Genomic DNA, 23,898 nt, shown 5'->3' with positions numbered 1-23,898 from the left:
CTTCGAGGCATTATGAAGTGCTTGTCAAATTGTGAATGAGAGACTGATGAAGGGTGTACAGCCTGCGCAAAAAACGAAGCAGAGCTCATGCCTTTCATGCAACCTTTTTCAAATCATCATTAGTCGCATCATGCAGCCTTAGAATATATTAAAAACCAAAACATGTAGCCCAACATTTGTATCACAACTAAAGTTACATATACAGTGGGGGAAAAAAGTATTTAGTCAGCCACCAATTGTGCAAGTTCTCCCACTTAAAGAGATGAGAGAGGCCTGTAATTTTCATCATAGGTACACGTCAACTATGACAGACAAATTGAGGAAAAAAAATCCAGAAAATCATATTGTAGGATTTTTAATGAATTTATTTGCAAATTATGGTGGAAAATAAGTATTTGGTCACCTACAAATAAGCAAGATTTCTGGCTCTCACAGACCTGTAACTTCTTCTCTAAGGGGCTCCTCTGTCCTCCACTGTTACCTGTATTAATGGCACCTGTTTGAACTTGTTATCAGTATAAAAGACACCTGTCCACAACCTCAAACAGTCACACTCCAAACTCCACTATGGCCAAGACCAAAGAGCTGTCAAAGGACACCAGAAACAAAATTGTAGACCTGCACCAGGCTGGGAAGACTGAATCTGCAATAGGTAAGCAGCTTGGTTTGAAGAAATCAACTGTGGGAGCAATTATTAGGAAATGGAAGACATACAAGACCACTGATAATTTCCCTCGATCTGGGGCTCCACGCAAGATCTCACCCCGTGGGGTCAAAATGATCACAAGAACGGTGAGCAAAAATCCCAGAACCACACGGGGGGACCTAGTGAATGACCTGCAGAGAGCTGGGACCAAAGTAACAAAGCCTACCATCAGTAACACACTACGCCGCCAGGGACTCAAATCCTGCAGTGCCAGACGTGTCCCCCTGCTTAAGCCAGTACATGTCCAGGCCCGTCTAAAGTTTGCTAGAGTGGATGATCCAGAAGAGGATTGGGAGAATGTCATATGGTCAGATGAAACCAAAATAGAACTTTTTGGTAAAAACTCAACTCGTCGTGTTTGGAGGACAAAGAATGCTGAGTTGCATCCAAAGAACACCATACCTACTGTGAAGCATGGGGGTGGAAACATCATGCTTTGGGGCTGTTTTTCTGCAAAGGGACCAGGACGACTGATCCGTGTAAAGGAAAGAATGAATGGGGCCATGTATCGTGAGATTTTGAGTGAAAACCTCCTTCCATCAGCAAGGGCATTGAAGATGAAACGTGGCTGGGTCTTTCAGCATGACAATGATCCCAAACACACCGCCCGGGCAACGAAGGAGTGGCTTCGTAAGAAGCATTTCAAGGTCCTGGAGTGGCCTAGCCAGTCTCCAGATCTCAACCCCATAGAAAATCTTTGGAGGGGAGTTGAAAGTCCGTGTTGCCCAGCGACAGCCCCACAACATCACTGCTCTAGAGGAGATCTGCATGGAGGAATGGGCCAAAATACCAGCAACAGTGTGTGAAAACCTTGTGAAGACTTACAGAAAACGTTTGACCTGTGTCATTGCCAACAAAGGGTATATAACAAAGTATCGAGAAACTTTTGTTATTGACCAAATACTTATTTTCCACCATAATTTGCAAATAAATTCATTAAAAATCCAACAATGTGATTTTCTGGATTTTTTTCCCTCATTTTGTCTGTCATAGTTGACGTGTACCTATGATGAAAATTACAGGCCTCTCTCATCTTTTTAAGTGGGAGAACTTGCACAATTGGTGGCTGACTAAATACTTTTTTTCCCCACTGTATAACTCTAAATTAAGCATATAGGAGTACCTGTGTCTTTGTTAACCGCTCAACAAAGAATAGCCGCATGTTCAATTATATTCTTCATACTATCAAATAATAAAAAATAATGCCATGGAATTCTAAGCAAATCTTGTCTGCTAAATTAACTAGTGTAGCCCACAGCCATATTGCATAGCCAGATCAGGGCCTAACATAAGGACAACTCAGAGTATGCTATTCTTTTCTTCTGAAATAGACTACATTTTCTTCATATCATGTTTATTTAGACCTGTCTAAAATAAATTATGGATTTATTGTGATGGTGTAGGCTATATTACATGGATTTATTAGACTTTTTTAAATGTAGATGTTCCAAAGGTCTGCATCAGTGGCTTTAAGGCTATGCGTGGAAGCCAGGAGATGCTAAATATGTTTGTTAATTAACGGTCAGTTACCGTGAGACCGGCAGTTATTTGCTTGACAATCACCGGCTGAAGACATTTCATGACCGCCACAGCCCTAGTTGGTCCTCAAGTGTCCACTCTGACGCTGTGTTTGTAACCATGTGGGAGGTGGGAATTTACCAGTTGTGAAGTCGTAAATAACAATTGCATGCATTCATGTCATTTTAACTCGTTGAGAAACGCTGATTGGCTAATGCTTACAAACTGTGTTAGCTGTGTTTTCAGTTAATGGTTATCATACTTGTAAACAAATTATAGAGTTAAAAAACCAAAATAATAGATTGCTTTTTATAAATAATGTTTTGTTACATTTACAGTGGTGTGAAAGTGTTTGCCCCCTTCCTGATTTATTATTTGTTTGCATGTTTGTCACACTTAAATGTTTCAGATCATCAAACAAATTTAAATATTAGTCAAGGATAACACAAATAAACACAATGCAGTTTTGAAATGAAGGTTGTTATTATTAAGGGAAAACAAAATCCAAACCCACATGGCCCTGTGTGAAAAAGTGATTGCCCCCTACAACCTAATAACTGGTTGGGCCACCCTTAGCAGCAACAACTGCAATCAAGTGTCTTTTACAGCGCTGTGGAGGAATTTTGGCCCACTCATCTTTGCAGAATTGTTGTAATTCAGCCACATTGGAGGGTTTTCGAGCATGAACTGCCTTTTTAAGGTCATGCCACAGCATCTCGATAAGATTCAGGTCAGGACTTTGACTAGGCCACTCCAAATTCTTCATTTTGTTTTTCTTCAGCCATTCAGAGGTGGACTTGCTGGTGTGTTTTGGATCATTGTCCTGCTGCAGAACCCACATTTGCTTCAGCTTGAGGTCACGAACAGATGGCCGGACATTCTCCTTCAGGATTTTTTGGTAGACAGCGGAATTCATGGTTCCATTTATCACAGCAAGTCTTCCAGGTCCTGAAGCAGCAAAACAGGCCCAGACCATCACACTACCACCACCATATTTTATTGTTGGTATGATGTTGTTTTTCTGAAATGCTGTGTTACTTTTACGCCAGATGTAATGGGACACACACCTTCCAAAAAGTTCAACTTTTGTCTCGTCAGTCCAGAGTATTTTCCCAAAGGTCTTGGGGATCATCAAGATGTTTTATGGCAAAAATGAGACGAGCCTTAATGTTATTTTTGCTCAGCAGTGGTTTTCGTCTTGGAACTCTACCATGCAGGCCATTTTTGCCCAGTCTCTTTCTTATGGTGGAGTCATGAACACTGACCTTAACTGAGGCAAGTGAGGCCTGCAGCTCCTTGGATGTTGTTGTGGGGTCTTTTGTGACCTCTTGGATGAGTCGTCGCTGCGCTCTTGGGGTAATTTTGGTCGGCTGGCCACTCCTGGGAAGGTTCACCACTGTTCCATGTTTTCGCCATTTGTGGATAATGGCTCTCACTGTGGTTCGCTGGAGTCCCAAAGCTTTAGAAATGGCTTCATAACCTTTTCCAGACTGATGGATCTCAATTACTTTCTTTGTCATTTGTTCCTGAATTTCTTTGGATCTCGGCATGATGTCTAGCTTTTGAGGATCTTTTGGTCTACTTCACTTTGTCAGGCAGGTCCTATTTAAGTGATTCCTTGATTGAGAACAGGTGTGGCAGTAATCAGGCCTGGGTGTGGCTAGAGGAATTGAACTCAGGTGTGAAAAACCACAGTTGAGTTGTGTTATAACAGGGGGGGCAAACACTTTTTCACACAGGGCCATGTAGGTTTGGATTTTGTTTTCCCTTAATAATAACAACCTTCATTTCAAAACTGCATTTTGTGTTTACTTGTGTTATCTTTGACTAATATTTAAATTTGTTTGATGATCTGAAACATTTAAGTGTGACAAACATGCAAACAAATAACAAATCAGGAAGGGGGCAAACACTTTTTCACACCACTGTATCTGCTGAAAATGATGTTATAGATGTCACCATGTGGGAGAAGTGTGTACTCAGGATGAAAGACAAGTTTCCCACAAGTAATTACCAGTTGGAGGGCCGTATATGTGGATTTTTCCCAGTCGTATGTGGTAAATTCCCACTTAGTTACGAACGCACCATGACACTGCCTCCTTCAGTGCCAGATGACGCTCCATAAAGGGGTTGTGTCTGTAGCACGGTACATCTCCCACTCCGGGGTATTGTGATGGGCTGTCACTGTTAAGCACAACACAGGGTGCATTGGCCAATTCATTGAAAACTTTGGCTTTGGCTTGCTTATATAGAGCGGGTAATATGTGTTTGCTGAAATTAGTAGAAGAGGTAAGTTCGTAACGTGGCTCAAGCACTTTCACAAGGTGCTGAAGCCCTCTATTCACAACCACCGAGAATGGGTGCACATCCTTGGCTATAAACCAAAGACTGTAAAAAATATAAACATAGCCTACCTATCGCTCTTGTAATTTCTTTGGCCCGGTCAGAATCAGCTGCCAAGGACTGCTTGAATATAGAGGGGAGACGGCGGAATACTTGGGTGATGTCGGCATAAATGTGTCAACATTTGAGGTGTTGGCAGCTGCATAGGCTATTCTCATCGAGCGTGACTGCATACTGTTAACGTTTTATCCACAACTCTGTTCATCGTTATTGTAATCTATACAGAACAAAAATATTAACTCAACATGTAAAGTGTTGATCCCATGTTTCATGAGCTGAAATAAAAGAGCTATAAATAAAAGCTTATTTCTCTCAAATGTTGTGCACAAATAAGTTTACATCCCTGTTAGTGAGCATTTCTCCATTGCCAAGATAATCCATCCACCTGACAGGTGTGGCATATCAAGAAGCTGATTAAACAGCATGGTCATTACACAGGTGCACCTTCTGCTGTGGACAATAAAAGGCCACTCTAAAATGTGCCGTTTTGTCACACAACACAATGCCACAGATGTCTCAAGTTTTGAGGGCGCGTGCAATTGGCGTGCTGACTGCAGGAATGTCCACCAGAGTTGTTGCCAGAGAATTGAATGTTAATTTCTTTACCATAAACCACCTCCTACGTCACTTTAGAGAATTTGGCAGTACGTCCAACCGGCCTCACAATCGCAGACCACGTGTAATCTTCCTGAGTGCCATAGTTAGTTTTGACTTAAATCTACTTGAAAGTCTATGGCAAGACCTGAAATGGTTGTCTAGTAATGATCAACAACCAATTTGACAAAGCTTGAAGAATTTTGAAAAGAATAATGGGCAAATGTTGCACAATCCAGGTGTGGGAAAGCTCTTAGAGACTTACCCAGAAAGATTCACAGCTGTAATCGCTGCCAAATGTGCTTCTACAAAGTATTGACTCAGGGGTGTGAACACTTATGTAAATGCAATATTTCTGTATTTCATTTTCAATACATTTGCTAAAATTTCTACAAACATGTTTTCACTTTGTCATTATGGGGTATTGTGTGTAGATGGGTGAGAAAGAAAGTAATTTAATCAATTTTGAATTCAGGCTGTAACACAACAAAATGTGGAATAAGTCAAGTGGCGCAGTGGTCTAAGGCACTGCATCTCAGTGCTTGAGGCGTCACTACAGACCCCCTGGTTCGATTCCAGGCTGTATCACAACCGGCCGTGATTGGGAGTCCCATAGGGTGGTGCACAATTGTCCCAGCGTCGTCCGGGTTTGGCCGGTGTAGGCCGTCATTATAAATAAGAATTTGTTCTTAACTGACTTGCCTAGTTAAATAAAGGTAAAATAAAAAAATGAATACCTTCTGAAGGCACTGTATATTTAGAGTTAGCGATCTAGCTAATGTGTTTTGAGTTTCCACTTACTCAGGTGGTGAATTAGCCCCAAATAAATGTGCCTATGATATTAGTGCACATGAAGATGCAGGCAAATTCCTCTATTGAATAAAAAAATCAATCAGAAGATTCAGGAGCCCTATTTTAAGTGAAATATAACAATAGCCTAATTGTCAATCCACAATGCATGACAATCACTGGATTAGGTTGCACATTAAAATATTTTGATTCACAACATGAAAAGATGATGAAACAATGTATTTCTTGAACACCAGCTCAGTAGTCTATTACACTTAATAAAATTACTTTATAAGATGATAATCATTTTCCTATTGCGTGACACTGCGGAAAAAAATTGATGCGACCAAATAATGGGCTGGTGCTACAAACTTAAAAATGTAGTGCCACCAGGGGGAAATGTTAGCTGGTGCCCTCATTACGCATTCATTACAGCTTAAAAACGAAGGCCTGGTGTGTGTATGTAATGTTGCCTATGTGGAATGTATGACAGAAACATAGGGGATATCACTGAGCTCGGCCTGCAGCTGGGAAGATGTGACTGTCACCTCAGGGGCTCACTGCCACATGATTCATCATAACCGTCAGCTTCACCTCCCACCTACCCCCTGCTGTGTGTGTGTGTGTTGCCCACACTCCGTCACCTTGCTGTTCCCAATCTACTTACTCTGATGCCTGAGCTGACCCCCCTCGCCACTGCAGCATGTGTGTGTGTGTGTGTCTGAGCCGCTGCTGTGCTGAGCCGTGCTGTCTGCCTGGAGGCAAGGGTCTGTGCGGGGGAGGAGACGCAGTACAGGAGCCTCTCATACAGTGGAGATCCACACTCTGGAGATGCTTCTGTTGTGGATTATTTTAGAACATATGAAAAATAGAAAATCGTTTTTCAGAACCTCTGCTTGCAAACTGGACACATACAGTACATTCGGATAGTATTCAGACCCCTTGACTTTTTCCACATTGTTACGTTACAGCCTTATTCTAAAATTGATTATAATTGTTTTATTCCTCATCAATCTACACACAATACCCCATAACGACAAAGCAAAAACAGGTTTTTAGACATTTTTGCTAATTTAATTAAAAAGAAACAACGGAAATATCACATTTACATAAGTATTCAGACCCTTTACTCAGTACTTTGTTGACGCACCTTTGGCAGCGATTACAGCCTCGAGTCTTCTTGGGTACAAGCTTTGCACACCTGTATTTGGGGAGTTTCTCCCATTCTTCTCTGCAGATCCTCTCAAGCTCTGTCAGGTTGGATGGGTAGCGTCATTGCACAGCTATTTACACGTCTCTCCAGAGATGTTAGATCGGTTTCAAGTCCGGGCTCTGGCTGTGCCATTCAAGGACAATCAGAGACTTGTCCCGATGCCACTCCTGCGTTGTCTTGGCTGTGTGCTTAGTGTCGTTGTCCTGTTGGAAGGTGAACCTTCACCCCAGTCTGAGGTCCTGAGTGCTCTGGAGCAGGTTTTCATCAAGGATCTCTCTGTACTTTGCTCCATTCATCTTTCCCTCGATCCTGACTAGTCTCCCAGTCCCTGCCGCTGAAAAACATCCCCACATTATCATGCTGCCACCACCATGCTTCACCGTAGGGATGGTGCCAGGTTTCCTCCAGACGTGACGCTTGGCAATTAGGCCAAAGAGTTCAATCTTGGTTTCATCAGACCAAAGAATCTTGTTTCTCATGGTCTGAGAGTCTTTAGATGCCTTTTGGCATACTCCAAGCAGGCTGTCATGTGCCTTTTACTGAGGAGTGGCTTCCGTCTGGCCACTCTACCATAAAGGCCTGATTGGTGGTGAGCTGCAGAGATGGTTGTCCTTCTGGAAGGTTCTCCCATCTCCACAGAGGAACTCTAGAGCTCCTTCAGAGTGACCATCGGGTTCTTGGTCACCTCCCTGAACAAGGCCCTCTCCCCCGATTGCTCAGTTTGGCCGGGCGGTCAGCTCTAGGAAGAGTCTTGGTGGTTCCAAACTTGTTCCATTTAAGAATGATGGAGGCCACTGTGTTCTAGGGGACCTTCAATGCTGCAGACATTTTTTGTTACCCTTCCCCAGATCTGTGCCTCGACACAATCCTGTCTCTGAGCTCTACGAACAATTCCTTCCACCTCATGGCTTGGTTTTTACTCTGACATGCACTGTCAACTGTGGTACCTTATATAGACAGGTGTGTTCATTTCCAAATCATGTCCAATCAATTGAATATACCACAGGTGGACCCCAATGAAGTTGTAAAAACATCTCAAGGATGATCAATGGAAACAGGATGCACCTGATCTCAATTTCAAGTCTCATAGCAAATGGTCTGAATACTTATGTAAATAAGGTATGTTTTTTAATTTTTTATAAATGTGAAACGTTTTCTAAAAATGTGTTTTCGCTTTGTCATTATGGGGTGTGTAGATTGTTAAAGGAAAACAATTATTGAATCAATTTTAGAATAAGGCTGTAATGTAACAAAACGTGGAAAAAGTCAAGGGGTCTTAATACTTTCCGAATGCACTGTATATGCTTGTATTTGTGTGGAGTTATATGATATCCTGTATTTGTTAGTGTGCTGAAGCTGTAACATTTTGGCAAAGAATCACCCAGAGAATGTTCACACCAGGGTTGCAATAATAGGGTCTGAATATTTATGTAAATAATTTGCTAAAATGTAAAAAAAATCTGTTTTCGTTTTGTCATTATGGGTTATTTGTGTGTAGATTTGAGGGGGAAAAAAGGTATTTAATCTATTTTAAAATAAGGCTGTAACGTAACAATGTGGGGAAGGGGTCTGAATACTTTCCTAAAGCACTGTATATGAAAAATCACAATTTCTTTCCTATTCAACAAAAGTGGGGGATTGGTGCTTGAAATGATTTAAATGCTTTCTAAATATAGTAACAATCAAATTATAAACGACTTACTATAATATTTCACCTTTCTTATAACTGTTAAATAAATATGATCGTACTTAGTGAAAGTACAAAATTGGCACTAAGAAGGAGAGTGATGGAGTGCTGCATCAGTTGACCTGGCCTCCACAATCCCCCAACCTCAACCCAATTGAGATGGTTTGGGATGAGTGAAGGAAAAGCAGTCAACAAGTGCTCAGCATATGTGGGAACTCCTTCAAGACTGTTGGAAAAGCATTCCAGGTGAAGCTGGTTGAGAGAATGCCAAGAGTGTGCAAAGCTGTCATCAAGTCTAAGGGTGGCTATTTGAAGAATCTCAAATATAAAATATATTTTGATTTGTTTAACACTTTTTTGGTTACGACATGATTCCATATGTGTCATTTCATAGTTTTGATGTCTTCACTATTATTCTACAATGTAAAAAATAGTAAAAATAAAGAAAAACCCTTGAATGAGTAGGTGTCCAAACTTTTGACTGGTAGTGTATATATATAATTCCTTCTCGCAACTATCTACGTGCTCTCCTCTTACCTTTTCCCTTCACTTGTAGACATCAGTGCACAACACGTCAGCTGTATGTGACCAGGCGAAAAAACCTTTCCAAGCCTAACCTTCATATCATGACAGCTATAACTGCTACACACGGCTTACACTGTTGACACATCATAGTCAGCATAGCTACTAGAACTAACGCGCTAGTAAACCCACTAGCTACTGTCAGAAAGCAGTTTAGCAGTTTCACCGGTGGGCCCCAGTGGCAATAAATTAATAAAACCAGAAGCTTGGATAGCCATAACCAGCTAGCTAACATAGCATCCCTCGCTTTTTGAGTAGGCTAAACTAGCTAGCTGCATTATCTAGCTAAGTGAAAGTAAAAAACAAAACAAAAATCCCCCAAATATAGCTAGCTCTCTCTCTCTTGCTTATCCTTAATTTTGAAATAAATTAATTTGTTAACTGTTAAACTATTGTCTTTCTCTCGCTCTGAGTCAACTACTTACCACATTTTATGCACTGCAGTGCTAGCTAGCTGTAGCTTATGCTTTCAGTACTAGATTAATTCTCTGATATTTTGATTGGGTGGACAACATGTCAGTTCATGCTGAAAGAGCTCTGATATGTTGGAGGACGTCCTCCGGAAGTTGTCATAATTACTGTGTAAGTCAGGAAGGGGGTGAGAACCATGAGCCTCCTAGGTTTTGTATTGAAGTCAATGTACTAAACCAGGGTGCTAACCTACAGAGTGCTGCTGAGGCAACTGTAGACCTTCATTGCAAAACATTGTGTTTTAATCAATTATTTGGTGACATTTGAATATATTTAGTGTAGTTTTATCTAAAAAGTATAACTTTTTAAATGTTTCACTATTTTTATTTGTATGAAATTTCCAGAGGAGGATGGTCCTTCCCTTCCTCCTCTGAGGAGCCTCCACTTGTGCACAGCAACACACACACACACAAACAAGTATCTCCCTTTCTCTCTCACACATGCACAGCTTTAAAAAGTACTGTGAAAGCTTCAGGCATTCTAAATGAGTGTGACTTTAGAAAAAAAGAACAGGCTCTAACAAAGAACAAAGAGCATTTCAACTTGTCCAACAATGTTATGAAAACACTGTATCCATCTGTACTGTTCAGATAACTTTACACACATAGGCCTACACTGTCTCCCTCCCACACCCTCTCTTTCTCTCTCACTTACTCCCACTCTCACACCCATCCTCTCTCACACACACACAATCATACATACCCCACTATTGCATATGCAGCCTACCTTTTGAAGCACCTCTTTAAGTAGCCTATCCCTTTTCAGTTCTTCCTGTGCCATCCAACTTTGGGCATAGCCTAGTCAGTGGTCAAGTTCAGGTTGCTAGCTAGCTAGGTAGGTAACATGACTAGCTAGCTAAACATTGTTTGTTATCAAACCAAAAAATAGCAACTTGCGAGCAGTTTAAAATGGCCCGCGACATGCACACGAATCCGCGGTAGAAAGAAAAAACACAGCTCCGGGAATATTGGGCATAACTTTTACATGATTTTGGTGGGAGGCACACAGTCTTCAGCAATGTAAAGGCACAAGCATTGACTGTAGCTGTGTTTTGGTGTTGTGTTCTGCGCTTAAAAGGGTCAGTCGGAAACACATGCGCTTAAAAGTTTACGTGCGGTGAAGAAATGGTGACTCGATTAACGGTGTAATTTATTTACAGTAATAAACGTCACGTGTTAATGCGATAATAATGTGTTGACTTTGACAGCCCTAATGTTTTCATGTTGAGAGCTCTAAATCCATCTGAGAACATCACAGCAAGATGACACTGTTATTGCTGCAATCGCTATGCTCTCCCATTTCATATACCGTATTGAAAGTGGAGCGCCAAGGTTCACAGCCAGAGGAAATCAATCCTTTGTCTGGATAGGCCAGAAAATGTGACGTGTCGCTCCCTATGCAGATTGTCGTACCTTCATACCGACCTTGTGACATCCCGGGATATTCGCTAATACCGGCATTGAACACAAGTGGTGCTTTTTTCAAGCCCCTGTAATCCGAAGTTTAACAATGCTAACAAGTACATGTAAAATCCCATAGCGAATGCTAGATAAATCAGAACGGGTGCATTGAAAACATCTTTATACAGTCTCTGTCAAACTATTTGCAGGACAGACATCCCAGCTCATAAAGTTTTACAAGTAACTCAAAAATGCTACTCACAACTATTAGACAGCAAGGCTCTTGGTCAAGGAGGGGGTTCTCTGCTGTTACCAAGAGAAGCTTGGTCAAGAAGCTAACCACTTAGTTGGATAACTAGCTACAAAATGTGCAAACCAAATAAAAACTGCAGAACTTTTAGCACATTTTATACAGTTATACGATATCTAGCTGCCAAATATATAGTTGTGAATTCCATACTGTAACTAAATCACCTGGCGCGTGCTGCACAACAGTGAATGAGTCACAAGGCTCCGGTCTCTCATGGTTATGTGCTCGTAAACTAAAACCATGAGACTGTGTACTACCGGTAAGCTTTATAATGAAAAATGTGACGGGTGAAATGTAGAACGTGATCTGCTTTATCTCCTAACGTATTGCACAAGTTGACTGCAGGTATTTACTTAAAAAGTAGCTACAAATATTCACATTTATTTAAAAAACTTCAAAGAAATAGTTTCAACAGGGTTGACGGTATTGAAAAACCATCCCGTGGCTACTTCCAAATACACCGGTATATGATATATACGGTATACCACCCAAGCCCAGTGCCAGATTTCACGGCATGTGAAGCGGGACAACCAGAGGTTTAATGGAGTACACAATTGATGTTACGCCGTTCAAAGAGCGCTTTGTTAACACAAATGTCGGCCGAAACCGGTCCAGAACTGCTCAAAGTCCCTTAAATAGGGGACTTAACATTTTTTATTAAGTTGAACAGTTGTGATTTGTTTGATGTAATTGACCTATCACATCATGCTGGTTGATAAATACATGTATACACAGCATTGAGAAGTGTCAGCTGCAAATGACTGTGTGGGTTTGTTGGCGGTCTGCAGGCATGACATCATTGGAAACTGTTCCTGGAAGGCTTTGGTCTGCTCTGCGGCCGAGGAGAGGGCTGCTTTCTGGACTCTCCCTTCTGGACTCTTCCTTCCCTTCCTCGGCCTATGCTGGGCTATGCGGCTTCTGCCCCTCCCCCACTCTGCCTGTCAGGGGAATCGGTCACCGGCAGAGACTCCTCCCCTGGCAACAGCAGTCCGATTAGCTGCCTTTATCCTGTCAATCAGAGGAAGTGGACCAAACAGAGAGATGTTAGAGAGATGTTGAGAGTAAACCAGGGTTGTTGAGAGAAAATGTTGTCCGAAGACAAACAGAAGAGAGAGTGTTACCATCACCTCACAGAGGCTCCTGTGCAGCAGGTGTGTGAGCAGCAGAAAGCCCAGGGGAGCAGAGGCCAGCCTGCATTATCTCTGCTGTGCCAGGCCTAGTGCTGCAGCTGCAGTATTTTACAGCTCACAGTACAGCACAGGACAGGGGCAGGGGATACAGCACGAAGCACACTGCATGCCCAGCAATGCAAAGGGACAGACAGGGCAGCACTCCACAGCCCAGGGCAAAGCCTAAGTCTGCACAGCAGGGCACAACACACTTCATTTACAGCACAGGTCTGCTCCTCTGCACAGAGCCAGACAGCAGTTGATCCCTACCTTAAAGTGCCTAATTTACATTCCTCAGCAGGAGCAGTTCTAATGACCTGTGGAGTCCTGTGTGTGCGTTCTAGGGTTGCAAAACTACCAGTATCAGTTACTGGATTTTTTTGTATACTTTAAAAATAAAAATCTTTGTCCATAGGGCTTGGCGATATGGCCTAAAAATCATATCTCGATTTTTCTTTCAAACTTTTATGGGTGGTTCACGTTATATACGTCTTGATTTTTAAAAATATTTTCTCTAAATAAGCTTTGTTGTACAATTTAAAGGTCAAATATGCTGAATGTCAAACAGTCAGCAATAATCTAATGAATTCAGGGCTTGTGAAAGTATACATAGGCTAAATATAAACCTTCCACAACCATAAGACTCATTAATAATTTAAAATAGTTTAACCTGCTTTTTTTGTGCATTAATCACTGATCTGGCTTTCAAGACTGTTTATGAAAATGCCCTTTTTTCTTACAAATTTAACCAGAACCATGCATTAAGCACAAGCCCACGTGCTAGTGAGTAGCCAGCTGTTTATTTCAAGTTTAGCCAACTTGGATCTATTTGCTCGCTTACAAGGTAGAACAGTTGAATTGTTATGAACTCACCCTTCTGTCCGTCTCCAACTGTTTGAACAGCATGCTAGCCTCTTCACTTTGTTCAGATGTTGAAATCAAGTGGCCTACTTTATTTCTCAGAATGAGAACAAGTTGCCAATTCCTTATATTATTGTGTTTTATGCTCATTGCACATTTATCAAACACAGACTAGACAGCAAGTATAAGTCTTTGGCTAAAATGCTGCTAGCGGTACCTCAATGCTGCGTGCGACAAACTGAGCATTACTTTTCCAGAATCAATGTTCATTAATACTTTTTGTTGTGTCTGCTCTGCGCTCAATTTGAGGAGTTGAGACATAAAAAGGGTATTTTTCGAAAGATTAACTTCTCTATTACAGTAAAATAATGTCTCAATGTGCTTCGGTGTCCATATCAAATGCAAATACAGAGTTGAAACTTCTTGTCAGAGAAGAAGAAGTGATCGCTCATCTTTGTTGTTGTGAGGGGCTTTGTGTGTGTGTGTGTTTTTAAATGGGAAGATGCATATAGCACAGAAGGAGACGAGACCAAAAAGACAAAATGAGAACAAGCGGACATAAACGCTCATAAAAACACAAAATACCTTGGTTCTTGTGATACAGGCATTTATAATAACACGCTAAACATACATTTGAATTATTCATCAAATTAATTCAAATGTATGTATCACCCAGCCCTAATTGTCCATGAGTTTCTTGTGGAAAGACTGTATGGTTCAAGAGAAAATAGCCTAATGAAAAAAAAGCATCTAATCAATAATGACATCATTTGCAAATTGCAATTATCTCAGCAACTCTTCCAACTATTGACTTTTTTCACAACTGCCACCAGGTCAGCCCCAATACATTTACAACATAGACATATTGACTTATAAAATGTGTAAAATAAGGATGTAACGATACACATCGGTCCACGATTCAAATGTTTAAGATAAGACTGCATAGGTTCACAGACCCCAAACCGATCGAAATGTAGCATGCATCGGTCAGAAAATCCGTTTAAACGTTACGAATCACCGATTCACTGTTTTGCTCATATTACTTTCTACCTTCTTAAAATACCTCATATTTTGTGACAACTGATGTGTCCTCTCCTTCAGTGTCGAACTAAGCATCTAACTGTGTTGCCAGTCATTGATCTACAAGTCATTTTGCATGGCGAACAAGCCTATGGAATATCAGAAGCCTAGTCAAACTGTGCACTGTGCCCAGCTTTGCGTACTGACCAACGAAATCAAAAGTTCTGCTATATACGAGTTGGCTATGTCATAGCTAATTTGTAAACCATAAATATTGTTATATTACTAGTTCAGACACTTCATCTGCAAAAATGACAAATCCATTAGTGCGTGATGGTGATTTCAGAACCAAAAAACATTGCCCCCCCAAAGCTGATAGTGGTAGATGCCTAGTCTCACTTATGGCTCAGATCAGGTGCCTATATAGTATACACCATAGACATACATAATTTACTCACACACAGACAATAGTACATACACCATAGACATACATTATTCACATACACACACACACACACACACTGAAATAAAGATCCCAGAAATGTTCCATACGCACAAAGCTAATTTCTCTGATTTTGGCTGCAATTTTGTTTACATCCCTGTTAGTGAGCATTTCTCCTTTGCCAATATAATCCGTCCACCTGACAGGTGTGGCATATAAAGAAGCTGATTAAACAGCATGATCATTACACAGGTGCACCTTGTGCTGGGGACAATAAAAGGCCACTCTAAAATGTGCAGTTTTGTCACACAATACAATGCCACAGATGTGTCAAGTTTTGAGGGAGCGTGCAATTGGCATGCTGACTGCAGGAATGTCCAACAGAGCTGTTGCCAGAGAATGTAATGTTCATTTCTCTACCATAAACCGCCTCCAATGTCGTTTTAGTGAATTTGGCAGTACGTCCAACTGGCCTCACAAACGCAGACCACATGTAACCACGCCAGCCCAGGCCTTACACATCCAACTTCTTCACCTGCGGGCTCGTCTGAAACCAGCCACCCGGACAGCTGATGAAACTGGGTTTGCACAACCGAATAATTTCTGCACAAACTGTCAGAAACCGTCTCAGGGAATCTCAATTGCGGGGTTATGGTATGGGCAGGCAAAATGTACGGACAACGAACACAGTTGCATTTTATTGATGGCAATTTGTCGTGCCATTCGTCCGCTGCCGTCACCTCCTGTTTCAGCATGATAATGCATGGCCATATGTCGCAAGGATCTTTACACAAATCCTGGAAGCTGAAAATGTTCCAGTTCTTCCATGGCCTGCATAGTCATCAGACATGTCACCCATTGAGCATATTTGGGATGCTCTGGATCGACGTGTACCACAGTGTGTTCCAGTTCGCACAGCCATTGAAGAGGAGTGGGACAACATTCCACAGGCCACAATCAATAGCCTGATCAACTCTATGCGAAGAAGATGTGTCGCGCTGCATGAATGGTGGGTCACATCAGATATTGACTGGTTTTCTGATCCACGCCCCTACCTTTTTATAAAGGTATCTGTGACCAACAGATGCGTATCTGTATTCCCAGTCATGTGAAATCCATAGATTAGGGCCTAATGAATTTATTTCAATTGACTGATTTCCTTATATGAATTGTAACTTAGTAAAATCTAAGTTTCTAATCCCCGAGCCGACTAGGTGAAAAATCTGTCGATGTGCCCTTAAGCAAGGCACTTAACCCTAATTGCTCCTGTAAGTCGCTCTGGATAAGAGCGTCTGCTAAATGACGTAAATGTAAAAATGTAAATGTAAAATCTTTGAAATTGTTGCATGTTGTGTTCATATTTTTATTCCGTGTTTACGTATCGAATCATCTTGAAAGCGAAAGATACACACGCCTAGTGTAAAAGAATAAAGGATATTCCATGCTGAAACCCTCATAACATCAACGTTATTCCCTAAATTGATTTATATTTAGAATAATATTTTACAGCTTTGTCATTTTATATTTCATATTTAAACATCATATTTTATTATTATTATTATTTTATCTCTCCTACATGTTATAAAAATTACCTAAAATCTTTAAAAGTTTACAAAATTCCAGTAGTTTACTGGTAAATTTCTGAAGTTCCCAGTAACATTCCCTCCTTTTGCAACCCTGGTGTGAACATTCTCTGGGTGATTCTTTGCCAAAATGTTACAGCTTCAGCACACTAACAAATACAGGATATCATATAACTCCACACAAATACAAGCATATACAGTTCATTCGGAAAGTATTAAGACCCCTTGACTTTTTCCACGTTTTGTTACATTACAGCCTTATTCTAAAATTGATTCAATAATTGTTTTCCTTTAACAATCTACACACCCCATAATGACAAAGCGAAAACACATTTTTAGAAAACGTTTCACATTTATAAAAAATAAAAAAACATACCTTATTTACATAAGTATTCAGACCATTTGCTATGAGACTTGAAATTGAGATCAGGTGCATCCTGTTTCCATTGATCATCCTTGATGTTTCTACAACTTGATTGGAGTCCACCTGTGGTAAATTCAATTGATTGGACATGATTTGGAAAGGCACACACCTGTCTATAGAAGGTCCCACAGTTTACAGTGCATGTCAGAGCAAAAACTAAGCCATGAGTTCGACAGAATTGTCTGTAGAGCTCTGAGACAGGACTGTGTCGAGGCACAGATCTGGGGAAGGGTGCCCAAAAAATTCTGCAGCATTGAAGGTCCCCAAGAACACAGTGGCCTCCATCATTCTTAAATGGAAGAAGTTTGGAACCAGAAAGACTCTTCCTAGAGCTGGCCGCCCGGCCAAACTGAACAATCGGGGGAGAAGGGCCTTGGTCAGGGAGGTGACCAAGAACCCGATGGTCACTCTGACGGAGCTCCAGAGTTCCTCTGTGGAGATGGGATAACCTTTCAGAAGGATAACCACCTCTGCAGCACTCCAGTAATCATACCTTTTTGGTAGAGTGGCCAGACGGAAGCCACTCCTCAGTAAAAGGCACGTGACAGCCCGCTTGGAGTTTGCCAATAGGCACCTAAAAGACTCTCAGACCATGAGAAACAAGATTCTCTGGTCTGATGAAACCAAGATGGAACTCTTTGGCCTGAATGCCAAGCGTCACGTCTGGAGGAAAACTCGCACCATCCCTACGGTGAAGCATGTAGGGATGGAACCTCCGACTGGGGCGAAGGTTCACCTTCCATCAGGACAACAACCCTAAGCACACAGCCAAGACAGCGCAGGAGTGGTTTCAAGACAGGTCTCTGAATGTCCTTGAGTGGCCCAGCCAGAGCCCAGACTTGAACCACATCGAACATCTCTGGAGAGACCTGAAAATAACTGTGAAGTGACGCTCCCCATCCAACCTGACAGAGCTTGAGAGGATCTGCAGAGAAGAATGGGAGAAACTCCCCAAATACAGGTGTGCTGAGCTTGTAGCGTCATACCCAAGAAGACTCAAGGCTGTAATCGTTGCCAAAGGTGCTTCAACAAAGTACTGAGTAAATAGTCAGAATACTTATGTAAATGTGATATTATTTTTAAAAAATTCCCCCTCAAATTTCGAATTTGATGAGGGGAAAAAACGGATACATTTTAGAATAAGGCTGTAACGTAACAATGTGGAAAAAGTCAAGGGGTCTGAATACTTTCCGAATGCACTGTACCCTCCATCTTCCTATGTCTTTAGTGCCCCTTTGTCTTTCATGTTGTAATTATCTGATGTCTCTCTTTGTGTGCTTTAGGTACCGAGGCACCCTGGCCCTCCCTACACGGCTCATGAAATCACAAAGGGACACCCTAACCTGGCGGGCACACCGCCAGGGCATGCCCACTCACCGGCGCTCTCTCAGGTATCAGTACCCACAGCTTCCCCATATCGCTACCCTAAGGGCTGGGAGGCAGGCGGAGGGGTGAGTGTAGCCGAGTCCGCCGCCATCCTCTCTACGTATGACCATTGTTCTGTCTGTCTGTCTGTCTGCCTGCCTATGTGTTTCCATCTGTATTTATTTTTGTCTCTCGCTCTCTTTCTCTCTCTCATTCTTTCTTCTCCTCCCGTTTTTCTCTAACATCTTTATCAAAATGCCTGTTGCTGCATGCTTTGTTTGCATTAATTTATTAATTAAATGCACAGAGTGGCCTGTTGATTGGTCAAATATTGTATTTTTGTATGACCTGTGTGCTGTCTGTTAATAGTCCAAGAGAAGGACATTTGTTTTAATGATTAGAATTCCACAGGAAATCGTCAACTTCCAAACTGCTACAGTGCTCGCTCTCTGTTCTCCATAAGAGCCTGCTAAAGGGTTAATCAATTAGTACACTGGTACAGTCAATTACATTGCTGCTCCTGGGATTTGCTAGTTTCTCCTACTGCCTTGAAGCGCGCGCACACACAAACAAAAACACTTATTGGGGATTCCAGAATGAGTCAGCCTTTGCGTAAGGTGTGTGTGTGTGATGAAAGGGTTCCTATATCCCTGTGTGTTCAGCATGGTTCTCCCAGCCCACACACTGCCTCGGCCTGAAGGAGCTGCTCTCTCTGGCCTATTAATAGTGTCTGCAGCCAGTGGCACAACTTTAATTATCCCAGCTATATAGCCACACCACCAGCCTCTCATAAGAGCAAGCAAAGCTGATTTAAATCCTTCCACTGCACACATGAAGAGATGCGACACAGGAGCTGGTATTATTGAAGCTCCTGGGAGACGTAGCCAAGCACAAGATACCCCATATTTAGCTCTCAGGCCTAACCCCTGCAAAAAGTGCCAGACAGGCTGAGACAACATTAATATTTTCCAGTGTTTCACCATTGTCTTTCTTCAAATGGTGTCACTCTAATGCGCCATTCTAAGTTTCTCCAGATGGCAAAATTTCCTTTCGTAGGATACCGGAGGTAAAATCATGAATATACGTTTAGTGATTGGTTGTGCAAACCCACAGTTTCAGCAGCTGTCCAGGTGGCTGGTCTCAGACAATCCCGCAGATGAAGAAGCCGGATGTGGAGGTCCTGGGCTGGCGTGGTTACACGTTGTCTGACGTTGCCAAATTCTATAAAATGACGTTGGAGGCGTCTTATGGTAGAGAAATTAACTTTCAATTCTCTGTCAACAGCTCTCGTGGACATTCCTGCAGTCAGCTTGCCAATTGCACGCTCCCTCAAAACTTGAGACATCTGTAGCATTGTGTTGTGTGACAAAACTGCACATTTTAGAGTTACCTTTTATTGTCCCCAGCACGAGATGCACCTGTGTAATGATCATTCTGTTTAATCAGCTTCTTGATATGCCATACCTGTCAGGTGGATGGATTATCTTGGCGAAGGAAAAATGCTCACTAACAGGGATGTAAACAAATTTGTGCACAAAATGAGATAAATAATATTTTTGGGCTCTTTGATTTCAGCTCATGAAATATGGGACCAACACTTTACATGTTGCGTTTATATTTTTGTTCAGTGTAGTTTATCCAGTGACCACTGCATTTAGAAGGATAGCTACAGGCTGAAATGTAGCTAGCTAGCATGCTGTCTCACACTGGCGAATGTTCGACTCGGGAACTCATGGGCACACAGGCTACATTAGCCAACTGCTTAGACATGATTACACCACGGGCAACACTAACAGGTGACTAGTTTGTTTTCAGACAAATATTCAACTCATCGTTAGTTTATCCACTGACCACCACATTTCGGAGGATAGCTAATTACTGAAATGTAGCTTGCTCACTGACCAGGCAGTAGCTACTAACTAATCGTGGACGCATTACCTATTCTTTGATACATTTGATACAACTAAAATAGATTGTTAGCTAGCTGATGAGGCTTTCACTTATTTCCCAATTAATTTGGTGATCAAGATAAAGCTGGGTTTCCCAAGTCTTTCGGTTGGCACTAACTGCTCATTCCGGCGGCACGAGCTAGCTAAACAGACCAATTAGGTCTGACTGCGGCCTGCTTCTAGGGAAACTCCAGGGAAGAACCGCCCAGGGAAACCAAGCCCCCTCTTTGTCGCCACAGATGGTTTGTTAACATAGCATGTTAGGAGAACTAATGTAGCAGGTTAGGAGAACTAACGTAGCAGGTTAGGTGAACTAACGTAGCAGGGTAGGATAACTAACGTAGCCGGTTTGGCTAATTAACGTAGCTGGTTCGGACAATTAACGTAGCAGCTTAGGAGCAGTAACACAGAAGGTTAGATTAATTAATTTAGCAGGTTAGGAGAATAAGGTTACGGTTAACCTTAGCAGGTTAGGGGCGGCAGGTAGCTTAGTGGGTAAGAGCGTTGTGCCAGTAACCGAAAGGTCGCTGGTTCTAATACCCGAGCCGACTAGGTGAAAAATCTGTCGATGTGCCCTTAAGCAATGCACTTAACCCTAATTGCTCATGTAAGTCGCTCTGGATAAGAGCGTCTGCTAAATGACTAAAATGTAAAAATGAAAATAGTTAGGCTTAGCTACAATGCTACAGTCGACCCATAGAAAAAGGAATTAGCCAGGAGCCTATAGAAAGGGCGGTTCTTCCCTGGAGTTTCACTGGACGCAGGCCGCAGTCAGACGGCTCTGTGTAAAGCATCTGTGTGACGTCACACACACGCAAGAAGGCTCAACCAATCACCAGACGGTTTATGCCATTTGATTAGCTGTTCAGCAATCTTATTGCTTGGTGGTAGAAGCTGTTAAGGAGCCTTTTGGACCTAGACTTGGCGCTCCGGTACCGCTTGCCGTGCGGTAGCAGAGAGAACAGTCAATGACTAGGGTGGCTGGAGTCTTTGGCAATTTTTAGGGCCTTCCTCTGACACTGCCTGGTATAGAGGTCCTGGATGGCAGGAAGCTTGGCCCCAGTGATGTATTGGGCCATACGCACTACCCTCTGTAGCGCGTTGCGGTCAGATGCCGAGCAGTTACCATAACAGTCGGTGATGCAACCAGTCAGGATAGTCTCGATGGTGCAGCTGTATAACTTTTTGCGGATCTGAGGACCCATGACACATCTTATCAGTCTCTTGAGGGGGAATAGGTGTTGTCGTGCCCTCTTCACGACTGTCTTGGTGTGTTTGGACCATGATAGTTTGTTGGTGATGTGGACAGCTCTCGACCTGCTCCACTACAGCTCCGTCGATGAGAATGAGGGCGTGCTCGGCCCTCCTTTTCCTGTAGTCCACGATCATCTCCTTTGTCTTGATCACGTTGAGGGAGAGGTTGTTGTCCTGGCACCACCCTTCCAGGTCTCTGACCTCCTCCCAAAAGGCTGTCTCATCATTGTCAGTGATCAGGCCTACCACCGTTGTGTCGTCGGCAAACTTAATGATGGTGTTGGAGTCGTGCTTAGCCACGCAGTCATGGGTGAACAGGGAGTACAGGAGGGGACTAAGCACGCACCCCTGAGGGGCCCCAGTGTTGAGGATCAGTGTGGCAGATGTGTTGTTGCCTACCCTTGCCACCTGGGGGTGGCCCGTCAGGAAGACCAGGATCCAGTTGCAGAGGGAGGTGTTTAGTCCCTGGGTCCTTCGCTTAGTGATGAGCTTTGAGGGCAGTTGAACGCTGAGCTGTAGTCAATCAGCAGAGCAAACTTGTTAGCAGCTAGCTAGTTGGAATGGCCATTACTGTAGCTAGTTTGCCAGCTTGCTGATGAAGTTGTACTGCACCAAAGTTATGGGGCTGTACTCAGAAATCAGCATGTATTTGACTCTGATAGCTGGCACTTGTGACTCGCTACTTTGTAACATTTAGCCAACACGATACCGTCGCAGCTAGATCAGACAGCTGCTACAGAACTCGGTGCACTAAACAGGGCAGAACAGCAAGTGTCTTATCATGAAAACATATTAATTGCGCTATTAGATATAATTTTACTACGCTAGCTAGCTACCTTGAGGGAGTATTTATTAAGCATTGAGGTTGTACTGGCGTTGGGTTAACATTGCTTTCGTTTTATATTTATATATAGAATTAGGTCGTTAAGACTTGCTCATGATGAAAACATCCAAATTAGCTACAGATTTATGTTTTTTGGTAAGGTTAACTAACTCTTTGAGGACGAATGGAAGTTCAGTAGACAATGCCACCTTGGTAACATTTACGAATGTTATGACTGTGTATTGTAGACAAACAACTTTTTAAAATCTATCCCATGATTGTTTGCAAGTCATCAGATAGATCAGTGCAGAAGGCCATTGGGCTATCTGATGTAAGACAATGGTGTTTCACTAAACTACTACACTAGATTACCATGCTAACACACACACTGTCCATTATTCTTCATTGGTGAGGAGAGCAACAGTTTGGTTGGTCAAAATTATTTTGACCCAGGTAAAATGGTCAAACCGCTGTGTCATCACATCTCTCCTCAGCTTGTTCTTAACTACCATTTCTGTTTCTCTCCCCTTTCTCTCTGTCCTACATCCATCCCCCTCTCTCTATCCTGCTCTCTCATACATCCACCCCTCTGTCCCTCCCCCCATGACAGTCTCCATACTCCACTGGACAGAATGCTGGCTCCACACCTCTAGTGTACTCTCCTCAGACCCAGCAAATGAATGCACAGCCACAGAGTCGCCCGGTAAGTGCCCGTTCTCTCTGTGTCATGCGTATGTATTATGACTGGTGTGCTTTGGGAAATCCAGACATTTTGATTGGCCTAGAGGGGTACAGTATCATCTGAGGTAGTGATTGTTCAGTAATGATCAGCCCTGATGTGTCTGCCAGGCAGTCCTATACACACTCAGGCTTTCCAGTCTTGAGTTATCTAAAAGTTGTAGGTAGCCATTCAAGTTAAGTGTGATCATTTTGTGTTACCTAATGTTAAACTGTCACCCAGTCATAATGTATGGATTCAGTATGCCCATGACTTCAAGATGATATACTTAAAGTATTTTACTGTTCTATCTGCACTTTCAATGTAGTCATCCATGCCCAGCCCCAGCCCCAGCCCCCCTGTCATATGGAACCACCAGGTCTGCATCATCTCCTCTAATGGCAGTAAACATGACAACGTGGCAGCTCTACTGCTCTCTCTGTGGTTTTGTATTACCATGCCTCAGTGTGCCCCTCATTGCTCATCTTGTTTTCTCTGTATCTCTCTCTCTCTCTCTTCCGCTCTCTGCTTTGACATCGCTGCCCCATCTCTTTCTGCCGGACCTCATTCTCTCCCCAATCAGTTTGCGACGGGCCCTCGACCAACCCACCATCAGG

At 42.5% G+C, this 23,898-nt stretch overlaps 1 protein-coding gene across 12 annotated transcripts in view; it reads left to right on the top strand.

Moving 5' to 3' along the window:
• Positions 1–23,898, top strand: part of LOC121577731 (eukaryotic translation initiation factor 4 gamma 3) — a 69,469-nt gene that overhangs the window by 18,374 nt on the left and 27,197 nt on the right. For 7 of the 12 annotated variants that reach the window (XM_041891568.2, XM_041891565.2, XM_041891564.2 and 4 more), the window contains exons 3-6: positions 18,456–18,623; positions 23,174–23,266; positions 23,610–23,660; positions 23,865–23,897. In XM_041891568.2, coding sequence (XP_041747502.2) covers positions 18,456–18,623; positions 23,174–23,266; positions 23,610–23,660; positions 23,865–23,897 — 345 coding nt within the window. Of the gene's footprint in view, positions 1–18,455; positions 18,624–23,173; positions 23,267–23,609; positions 23,661–23,864; position 23,898 lie in introns of those variants that run through there. The other 5 variants (XM_041891573.2, XM_041891572.2, XM_041891570.2 and 2 more) reach the window with 3 other exon arrangements.

The sequence above is a fragment of the Coregonus clupeaformis genome, chromosome 12 (assembly GCF_020615455.1).
Source record: "Coregonus clupeaformis isolate EN_2021a chromosome 12, ASM2061545v1, whole genome shotgun sequence".
Lineage (NCBI taxonomy): Eukaryota > Metazoa > Chordata > Actinopteri > Salmoniformes > Salmonidae > Coregonus > Coregonus clupeaformis.
The sequence above is the reverse complement of the archived record's forward strand: the minus strand, read 5'-3'. Positions and strand labels throughout refer to the sequence as shown.